The sequence below is a fragment of the Lissotriton vulgaris genome, unplaced genomic scaffold (assembly GCF_964263255.1).
Source record: "Lissotriton vulgaris unplaced genomic scaffold, aLisVul1.2 SCAFFOLD_2862, whole genome shotgun sequence".
Taxonomy (NCBI): Eukaryota; Metazoa; Chordata; class Amphibia; order Caudata; family Salamandridae; genus Lissotriton; species Lissotriton vulgaris.
The window spans coordinates 224,887-236,071 of NW_028246378.1; the positions used below are offsets into that span (position 1 = coordinate 224,887).

The following is an 11,185-nucleotide window of genomic DNA, read 5'->3' on the forward strand; positions in this document are numbered from 1 at the left end:
ATCGCTATTTGCTAATCTCAAAATGCTATGCATGTAAGAAAACACCAAATATTTAGCGATTCCTTAATATTACCAAATAGTGGTTCAGTAAATAGGTAATCGCTATTAGGTAATACTTCTCCGTTCTTTCCTATGGGCTAGGCCCATAGGTGTGAACCGTTTTGCATTGGCTAATTTGCAAATACCTAATTGGTAATCGCAAATTAGCTAATCCAAAGCCAAGGGAGCCGGGGCGCCTAAAGCCCCCCCTGAAGCACCCTAAAAAAATGAATGTGCACATGTAACGTGCACACATGCCCTAGGGGCATGTGTGCGCTACATGGCACTTTGAAAAATGCATTTTTGTGCCTTTTTCAAATTTTGCACATGGTTACCACCGACTTGAAATCATTGCTATTCGCATTTCCTATATGCATAGTCTGCATTTAGAGAATGCTTGGTACATGTGTTAAGGGAATCACGATTACCTAAAATTGTGACTACAAAGTCTTCCATACATCATGAAAGGATATCTTGCATTCTAAAATGGCAGAATTTTGCAATTCGCACCATTTGTGAATGCAAAATGGTTTCATACATGTGACCCTATATTTCATGTGCAGAGCACAGTGTGCAAATCTAATTGCCTCTGAGAAGTTGAACTGGTCTCGACGACTCATTTGATTTAAATGAATAGTTCATTTTTTATATAGCACTGAATATTGTGTTGGTCATTTTTAAGAGGACATAATTTTAGCACATAAATGGATCGAGGCACAGAGTGATAAGGCAATTTTCACAGGACCACACAATTCTTTAAGGTGAGAGAGTCAAAAATTCAGATCTCCATGTTTACAAGTCAAAAACAACCAAAAGTCCTCAAGCTTCTGTGTGGGGCAATAATGGGTAGCCTCTTAAAAGGACCCCCAAAAGTGCCTTAATTTCTTCTTTGACTACCAAGGCCTCCATAGCCTTTCAGTGTTTGGGTTTGCCAGTTTCCTTGCTCCTTGGCATGTTGGAAATGGGGCGATGCAGTGCTTGGAAGACTGGCAACCTCCAACCGGTTTGATTTTGGGCTGGTTGTCACTGAGAGGGCGTGTTTTGTTGAAGTACTTGATGAGCTCAACTTGCGTTCCCTCGTTGGGTTGGCAGTATGACAGGAAATGCACCGACTGCGTAAGACAACTCAGGTATCCCTGGTCGAAATCTTTCTGTGAACTGGTTACACTTAAGACTGGAAGAAAAAACAAAGATATATATGTTAAAATGGACCACAGTGCACCCTAGCAAACTTCAGGGGAAAAATGTATTAATGTTATGTTATGTTATGTTATAACGCTCTTGTATAGCGCACGGCTACTCGAAAAGAGTGTCCCGGCGCTTTCCACCTGCAACTCAGAATAAAAATAACACAACACAGCAAAAAGAATAGGAAAAGAACTGAAACTGAAACAGTAAGAACAGCCTAAAGATTAAAAAGCCAGGTCTTCAGGCTCTTCCTGAATTGGAACAAATTGGCAGTGCTGCGCAGCGAAAGAGGAAGCGAGTTCCACAGCTGGGGAGCTTTGCAGCTGAAAGAGCGCCCTCCCGTGCGGGCCTTCCTCACCCGAGGGACCACCGCTTTGTAAAGGGATTCCGAACGCAAGGAGCGGACTGGTCGATAAAAGGCCAGTCTCCGCCGCAGGTATCCAGCCCCTGATCCAAACAAGGCTTTGTGCAACAAGGTCAGGGATTTAAACTGGATCCGCTTCCGGATAGGCAGCCAGTGTAGCGCCTGTAGCAGCCCGGAGGCTCGGGCTCGTCTACGCAGGCCAAAGATAGCCCGGGCGGCAGAGTTCTGTACCACCTGTAGGCGCTGAACTAGGTAATCAGGGAGGCCTAGAAAGAGGGCATTAGCATAGTCTAGCCTAGAGCCGACGAGAGCCTGCACAGTCATACGCCTGTGCTCCTCAGACAACAGGGGCAGGAATTTACGGAGCATTTTCAAAATTCCATAACAGGTGCCAGCCAGACCCAATATGTGTTCGCAGCGACAGCTGGTTGTCCAGCTTGACACCCAGATTTTTAGCCACCAAGGAAGACTGTGCAGGAGGGCTCATGTCGGACGGCCACCAGTGCTGCCACTCCGGATCGGCAACGCATCCGAAGAATAGGACCTCGGACTTGCTTGAGTTGGCCCTTAGACTGTTCCGTTGGAACCAGTCAAAGACCAATGTGAGACAGTCCCGAATTCTCCCTCCATCAAACTCCTGGTCTTTCCCGCATGTGAAGAGGAGCTGCGTGTCGTCGGCGTAGGAGACGATCTGGGCCCCATATGCTTCCACCAAGGCCGCCAAAGGGGACATAAAGATGTTAAACAACGTGGGGCTCAACACAGAACCCTGTGGAACTCCAACTCCCAGTGGCGGCATCTCGGCAGAGCTCTGGGAAACCCAGACCGTCTGGCGGCGGCCTTCAAGGAAAGATGTGAACCACCTGAGCGCCGTCCCCCTAAGGCCGATGTCATAAAGCCTCGCTAAGAGCGCCCTATGGGGGACGGTGTCGAAGGCCGCCGATAGGTCTAACATGACCAACCATCAATAGAAGTGATATGGCAAATAACATTAGCCAACCATTATAGAGACAACAGTCGCATTGGATGCTTGCAAAAACTCAGAAGGCTCGATTAATCGAAGTTCCAAGTATAGATTATTGGGGAGGTCTATAAAAAAGGTAATAAATGGATGTTTTCTATTCAATTAAAATTGCAGCATCCTAGCTCTGGCATTGCTAGATGTTAGTATTATCTAACTCAATGATGCTTGCTTTATAACCTCGCAAGGTAATAGGCAGAGTTGGGCATTTCAGGACAGACATCTGGGATGCGCAGATTGCACAAAGATGTCTCACTAGTTGATTGAGAGTTTTTAGCTATCTCATTTACCATTTACTAGGACATGCTAACAGTGTGTCCTACATGACAATCAGTTGCAAATACTGTCACACTCAATGAAATGCTGACTAGCTTAGACAGGAGGAAGGCTTAAATGCAGTTATTATAGACTGTTTGTGTCAATTACAGATTTAAATATGATACCTAACCTCCAATCAAGTTATTCGGAAAACACGAATATGGGCCAAACATACATTTGCAGAGAACTGCATGAATATTCACTTATTCACATAAATCCAGTGCACAAATTCGACATATGTATTGGACATTGTCAATGCATTTGTGATGCTAATGAGGAGCTAAACGGAGGTTGTGAGACTCATGACAGTAAAAGCCACCAATTGTGCTGTTTCAGCCCCCATGTAATATTGACAAGGCCTTCATCAGGAGCACAGTAGAACAGAGATGAAAGCTTTTGGTAAAATGCAATTAATGCTGTAGGACTTTTACTGAAGGTTGTTCTCTAATTCATGGTAAGACTGTCACGTTGTTCCATTTATTTTAAACTTCACTTTAATGTGAAAGCATGGTGCTATGCAGCATCTAAACGCAATGTCCTGCGCTCTCTCACCTTGGGTTTGGTGCAGACAGTGCTGTCGGAGGCATCTCACAGCCACCTCCAGGATGTCAGCCTTCTCCAGCTTAGAGTTAGGTTGCTGGGTCTGGAATTCTGCTTGCAGCAGTAGCCGCAGCTGCTCGATGCACCTGTTGATGCGGTCCCTGCGCACCTTCTCCACCGCGGGCTTCCTCAGCTGAAAGGGGAGAAAGTCAGGTTAGACCAGGTGTGCGTATACAGGAGGCAAGTCCCTAAAGATGACACAAGGGAGGCACCTTCAGCTGCATTCACAATAAAAATAAGACCTAAAAGTCGAGGAAAGAACAAGTGCAACGAATACAAATAGAATAATTGCAGCATGTTTCTATAGTGCCTGCTCTAATATTGTGTCAGTGGTGTAGCGCTATACCTATCAAGTGAAAATCAGCACTGCTTTATTTTGAGGACTTACACGCGAACACACAAAAACATTTTCTATGAGACATATGACACGTGTGAATAGCACAAGCAAGACATTTCTTTCAAGATCAAGGACAGTTAAAATAAGGGAAAAGAGAGGAGGGAAAAAAGAAGTGCAAATAGAAGTGTTCAAAAGAGAGCGAAATGAGGGGACGTGAACGGAGGGTTGGGATTGTGTTCATCCAAGAGTGAAAGAGCAAGAGATAAAGAAGATATGGTGAAATGGGGAAATACGAGATTTGGATGTGTGGGGGTAGAATATTCAAAGTAAAGAGGATAAAAGGAAGGGGAACGCCAAAGTGATAAAGAAAAGAGAAGAGTGAAAAGGACTATACGGTATGAAAAGAGTGAACGAAAAAGGAAAAGGGGTAGTGGGGTAAAGAAAAGGAGCTGAGTAATAGAAGCAAATAAGGAAGATTAGAGGGGATAAGAAAAAGCAAATAGAAGGAAGAGACACAAAAGCATAAGAAAACAAGTGGAGACAAGTGAGGATAGAAAGTGAAGAAAATAAGGAGGGATGAAAGTGGGAAGAAAGAAGAACGTGTATAGAGAAAGAGAATGGAGAATAAAAGGAGAAGGAAATGGGAGAAATGAGGAAATATGGAGTAGACAAGAAGGAATAAAAGGGACAACAACGTAATAAAAAAGAGAGATATTGAAGAAGAAATGGGGAATAAGACTATACAAGTAAAGTAGGAGAGGGTAAAAGAGGTGGAGGAGATGATAGAAGAGCGCTGGAAAGAGTCGAGAAAATGGAGGAGAGATAAAATGGGCGAGAGAACGGTTATAACTTACTTTATTCTTATCTTTCGGTGCCTGTCCCTCTTCCGAGTGTGCGTAGAGACTGCTGGGGGCCATTATTGTCCTTGTACCACCTCGAATCTGAATTCACACACGCCTTAAGTCTGGGGGTGATGCCCAGCCCTTGTATTTATACTCGTGCCAAGCCCCAGGCGCTGTGGGTCTCAGCCCAGGGCGTGTTTCCCACACTCAGGGAGGCGCTGGGAGCCCCCGCTCCCACAATGGGACATGAATCCATCAGGACACGGCCCATTGGCTGCCAAAGGCCAGGAGATAATAACCTTCTGCCCGAGGCGACTGGTGGAGTGTGCTGGGGCGGCCTGGGAATCCGGGGAGGCGCGACTCCTGCACAGCTGGCGCAGGGACCCGAGGCATTCCCAGGGCTCAGCATGTGCCGCCGAGGGATCAGGGCACACTTCCAAAGGCGGGAAACCGCGACCAGCCCTGCATGGGTCACGAGGCGCACGGGAGAACTTCAAATACTGAGTGACAGGCACCACCCACCCCTCCCTACGCACTTTGTAAAATCTGGGCAAAGAAAGAAAACATTCCTTAGAAGTGCAAGGGTGAAATATAGCAACCCTTGTTGTAGACCCCCACGCCAGGGGTTCTAGTCCCAGTTTGATAGTTTAGTAGGCGGTGCACCTGCTGCGGCAACCTGTACTTAACCTGAAAGTAACATATTCGAATCCAAGTGATATTAGCTAGGGGGTAATTCAATAACGTCGAAACCTTCGGCCCACCTTCAGGTCACAGGGTCCCGATGGCAGTAGGATAGCTCAGTGAGTTATTGCACCTGCTGTTCGGCACATGGTCTACAATACACATGTCTTTTTCCGAAAAGGGGCATTCAGTGGGTTAACACTCTTGGGGCCCGATGTAGGTAAACGCGATTTTCCGATTTCAAAATACCGAGGCGGGCCGAATCGGTATTCTGAAATCGGAAAACGAGATGTAGGGGAAAAAAACCGAATGAATACCGATTCGGTCGGCATCGGTAATGAGATTCGGTACATTCCGATTCTGCTCGGTCCGAATCGGAAAGTACCGAATCGGCCAACAACGATTCGGAAATCACCGAATCGGCTACCACCGAATCGGATATTCCCGATTCGGCGAATACCGATTCGGTAAAAGCCGAATCGGTAAAATCCGATTCGGCAATCATAGACCCATGGCGAAAAAGCCCATAGGAATGCATTGAAAGAACCGATTCGGCTTTTACCGAATCGGATAATACCGAATCGGATTTTACCGATTCGGATATTACCGAATCGGTAAAAGCCGAATCGGCAATAGGCGATTCAGCCAATGAGGTGGCTCCCCCTCCCCCACCCAAACAGGGAGTGGCAACCCTGGCAGGTGCAGCTAATTAAGAAGTTTCTGGAAATATCTGGAAAGCCTGCCTGAGCCCAACACACACAGTTAGCAGCAGTGGGAGAAGGAGGTTGCAAACTGAACAGGAGAAAATGGCAGATCAGGCAGGAAGCCAGAAGTCCTCCCAAAAGAGGAAGCCCAAGTTCACCACCACCGAACTTCAGGTGCTGGTTGAGGAGGTGGTGAGGGTGCACCGCCAGCTGTTTGGCAAGCTGTCCCTCAACGTGCCAGACAGCACCAAGAGGAGAATGTGGGCCGACATCGCCCAGAAGGTCAACGCTGCTGGTGTCACCCCCAGGTCCATTGAGGAACTGAAGAAAAGGTTTTACGACCTCCGCAGCCTCACGAAGAGGAAGCTGGCTGACATTCAAAGGCAGGCTGGACTCACTGGAGGAGGCAACAACCCGGCGCCACCCCTCACCGAGCTGGAGGAGATTGTCTCCAGCACCATCGAGAGGGAGAGCATCGTAGGAATCGGGACCCTGGACAGCTCTGCCAGAGCCACAGCTACAGGTAAGAAGCATGCGCATCATGACACACCCTACCAGACACCTCCCCATTAGACACAATGCATAGGCAAACACCAGCACTGTACTGTCACCAACATACAAGAGACAAGCATCATGGTACATGTAGTCAGCAGAAGTTAGCCAAATATGTCAGTGCAGAATCACAAGACAGGAAACAGTGTGACACGGTGTAAGGAGATGCAAGGACATGTGGAATGCCATAATTGTACTGACTGTAATACATCGGCACTCAGTTTACAAATGCTTCTTTGTACCTAGGGGCACCATCAGGCGGCACAACTGTGACAGCAGAGGGAGCAGCAACGTCCAACACTGCAGTCGCAGGGCCGAGCACCAGCCAGGCTGGCCAGGAGGAGGAGGAGGATGAGGATGAGGAAGGAGACACCCCAGGGCTAGGAATGGAGGGAGTCCTGGTCATTGACTTCCAAGCAGTGCACTCACCAGTACTGTCCAGCACACCCCCCTTGCAATTCTCACCACAAAACTCCCCTACAAGGCAGACCATTCCGCCGACACCAGCTCCTGCCACAACCGTGGCCTTGCCACCCGTCCAACCTGTCCTGGGAGCAGGGGCTCCGGGACCGGCCAGCACCACACCCCCACCAGTGGCACCCCAGCCCACTCAGCAGGCCGGAGGCAGCAGTGCCAGACGCCGTGCCACCACCACCACCACTGCTGCACCAGCACGGGAGGGCAGTGTGTTCCTGGGCCTGGAGGGCCAGATGGTTAAAATCCAGTGCCAACAGGCCAGATCCACCATGGCCTGTCAACGCCAGCTCCTGCAGCACAACATGCAGATGGGGGAGTTGGTGAAGGGTTTCCAGGCTGTTGTGGACAGCAACAAGGAGGTGGCAGCAGGGTTAGGCAGGCTGACCACTGCCATCACCCACTCATCTGCCAGACAGGAGGAGCATGAGGTTGCACGCAGGAGGGATGCCCGGGTGCTGAACCGGGCCATGGCCCGCCTTGCAGCGGCGACCGCACAACTGTGCCATCGCAGCTCCAACCAAGAGTCTGTGCTCAGTCAGCATACGGCTGAGCTCACCAGGGGGATGGCCAAGATCACCACGGCCATGGAGGCCATGTTAATATCAAACGCCGCCTCCAATCCTGCCCTGGACCTGGGTGATGCTGGAGACAGCAGCAGCCGCAGCAGCCCGGCCAGCGCTGCATCTGAACCGCGGAGGAGCACCAGGCGATCCGCTGATGCTGCTGGCCATTCGGAGGGGGCCGAGGGACACCCCAGTGGGTCTGCCAAGCGGGCCAAAAAATAGCCTGACAAGGGGGGATGAGCAAACCAGTACCCTGGACTTTATTTGATTTTACAGACTCCATTTTTTGATGCACATCAGTGCTGTAACTGTGGTGCATCACTATTAAAATTTGATTTTTTGCAAGCAACATTTAGCAGTCTTTGCATCTGTACTCAGTCAGAAATAGTTCTCAGTGATCTCCTCACGTCTGTATCTGCCATCACTTGGCGTACACACCCCAGCTGGCTGTGTCAGTGGCACAGCTTCGTCGTCGTCATAGTCCTCGTAGTCAGACAACTCCACCTCAGTGCCCTTCTTGACCGCAAGGTTGTGTAACATTGCACATACAGCTATGATCTTGCAGCAGGTGATGGGGGTATACTGCCTTGCACCTCCACTCTTGTGCAGGCATCTGAATCTACTTTTCAAGATGCCAAAGGTCCGTTCGACAACATTCCTTGTGCGTATGTGGGCCCGGTTATACCTCCTTTGGCTGGGTGTGGAGGGGTTGAGGTAGGGGGTGAGTATGAATGAGCGGAGGGCATATGCACTGTCGCCTGGAAGAGAAAGGGGTCACATTAGACACATGCATACATGTATTCCACCTACCTACTATGTGTTATGGGGGTCTGATGATGTGTCTCACCTAGGAGGTATCCTTCTCCGAATTCGCCAGCCATCAGCCGTGCATATATGCCGCTCTGTTGGAATATATAGGAGTCATGGGTACTCCCTGGAAATTTTGCTACCAGGTCTGTGATGGTGCACTTGGCATTGCAGATCACCTGCACGTTGATGGTGTGTGTAGATTTCCGATTGCGGTATATGTATTCGGTGTCCGCTGGTGGGCAAATCGGAATGTGTGTGCCATCTATGCAACCGATGATTTGGGGAAATTGTGCCATCTGGTAGAAGTCAGCTTTAGTTTGTAGCAGTTCTGTGTGGGTTGCAGGGAAAGAGATGTATTGGTCCATCCTGTCTATCATGGCGTCAAGGAATATGTGGAAGAACCTTGACAGGCTGCTCTGGCTCACCCCTCCTGCTGCTGCTACTCCACTTTGATAGCTGCCAGACGCAAGCAGGTGTAGGCTGCATAGCACCTGGACGTGCGCTGGGATGGCGTGTGCCCTTGGGGTGTGGTGGTCCAAGAATGGCTTAAGGTCCCTGATGAGCTCGAGTATGGTGTCAGAGTCCAGCCTGTATCTCTGTAGGATCTCAGCCTCAGTGAGCATGAACAGGGTTACCCTCTGTCTGTAGACCTGTTCATTTCTTAGCCATTCCCTCTGTCCTTCCTGCTGTAGCCGTAGCCGCCTCGCAATGACATAGAAAGCTGCCATCCTGCAAGTTGCAATGCATTTTGGGACTGTTTATATGGGTTGGAGTTGGTTACCACCTGATTGCAATCCATGGTAAATACCGAGGGAATTCTACCGATTTTGAGCCGATTTCGGTGTTTCTGTGCCTCCCTACATCTCCCCAACTGTCGGAATCGGGGAATTTCCCGATCGGAGAATCATACGAATCGGCATGTTTTCCGATTCGGATCATGTCCGATTCGGTATTTGTACCGAATCGGTAATTGGACCGATTCGGTGATTTTCCGATTCGGTGTCACTTACGAATCGGTAATTGGACCGAATCGGTGATTTTCCGAATCGGTGTCACTAACGAATCGGTAATTGGACCGATTCGGTGATTTTCCGATTCGGTGTCTCTAACGAATCGGTAATTGGACCGAATCGGTGATTTTCCGATTCGGTGTCACTAACGATTCGGTAATTGGACCGATTCGGTCTTTGCATCCGAATCGGTGTTTTTCCGATTCGTTACATATCCGATTTTCGGTATGTACGTATCGGATTCTTTCCCATTCGGTACTCATTCCGAATCGGTTTTCTATCCGATTCGTTCTGTTTTTGGTTCCCTACATCTCGATGGCTGTTTACCGATCGGTAAGGGCCAAAAATCGGTATTTTCGGCCGATACCGATCGGTAAAGCCCTACCTACATCGGGCCCTTAGACCTGTGTACACTACAACTTTTGAGTTTAAATACCGATGGGCTTATTTACAAGCGCCTTGCGCCGCTGGTGCGCCACTTTAAACAGTGGAAAAAATTACGCACCGGCGGCGCAAGGGGCTTGTATATAAGCGCCCGACAGTGCAACTTTTAATGAACCTGCCGCCGATATCAGTCGAAAGAGGTGACGTCTATAATTAAGGCAATTCCCTCTCCCCACCCCCATCCCCCAACGCCTGTCGCGAGCCACTCCAATGAGCACAGATGGTGTTCCGGGCACTGTAGCTGACTTTCTCAGGACATAACATATGTCTCTGGGAACTTCATGTACACCCCCAAAGCTGGAAAAAACGAGCAGGCACGTGAGACACATCAGCACGAACCAACGAGTTTTGCATAATGATCGGACATATTGCAGTTCACTGCCTGCTGTCCAGATAGCACAGCTCAGTGGGTTAATGCAGCTCTGTGTTACATGCTCGTCAACGGTTCCAAACACTTTCATGAAAACGTTTCCACTCCCAGACCTCCGTGTAGTGTCCAGTTAACAAATTAGTCCTATATCTGCCAGTTTACTGAGGCGAAGCACCTTCTGCTGAACAGGCCACTTGTTCCTATCCCAATATCACAGTTCCGTGGGAGAAGGTGCTTGTGGCAAAGATATGTGTGTAATATTCAGGTCTAGGTTCTTATTTCAGTGAAATGGATATTGTGCCTACTGTAAAGCTCTTTGGGCAAGTTTGCAGTTTAAAAAGCTAAATATATAATAGGTCAGTGGTTGGAGTCACGTCAGCAAATAGGTGCACACTACCCTCAATAAACTGATTTCAATTCCTGTGAAATTGCTCAATTGGTTAATCTATCGGTCAGATATACATCATATTTGGATGCAATGGGCCTGATTCACAATTGTAACTTACATTTTTGAGTAAATGTACTACTTTTTGGCTGTTCACAATGGTTGCCAGAAGGTTAAAGATGACTTGTATATCCCCTTTTCCTCAGGACTTAGCACACCAGATTGATTTGATGCCCGCCCACCACAAAGGCGTGGATAGCAATGTATGTGGGATTACATTGTGGTGGTTTTTTAAGTTTCGTTAGTCTTTGTGTGTGTCTTAAATTATCGAATTCACCTCAAAATATTTTATTTTATCCCGCTTGCTTTGTAGATATTTGAATACAAATGGTTGTGTATTGTCACATATTTAGGCTTTCATTGTATCCCACATGACTCTAGGTGATGGACAGCCTATATTAATTTTGATATAGTCCAGGG

General features: G+C 48.3%; 1 protein-coding gene across 1 annotated transcript; it reads right to left on the minus strand.

Annotated features, from left to right (window-relative positions):
• Positions 1-474: 474 nt before the first annotated feature.
• On the minus strand, positions 475-4,836 carry LOC147665972 (transcription factor HES-5-like). Its single transcript, XM_086949365.1, has 3 exons — positions 4,722-4,836; positions 3,483-3,663; positions 475-1,213 (listed from the first exon to the last, which is right to left on the minus strand). The coding sequence occupies exons 1-3, from the start codon at positions 4,782-4,784 to the stop codon at positions 933-935; spliced, it is 525 nt and encodes a 174-aa protein (XP_086805491.1). The 5' UTR covers positions 4,785-4,836; the 3' UTR covers positions 475-932.
• Positions 4,837-11,185: the final 6,349 nt, after the last annotated feature.

Coding starts and splice junctions, on each gene's coding strand:
- LOC147665972 (XM_086949365.1), bottom strand. CDS start 4,784: ATGGCCCCCAGCAGTCTCTACGCACACTCGGAAGAGGGACAGGCACCG. Junction 3,664..4,721: donor CACCGAAAGATAAGAATAAA/GTAAGTTATAAC, acceptor CTCCCCTTTCAG/CTGAGGAAGCCCGCGGTGGA. Junction 1,214..3,482: donor CTGTCTGCACCAAACCCAAG/GTGAGAGAGCGC, acceptor TTTTTCTTCCAG/TCTTAAGTGTAACCAGTTCA.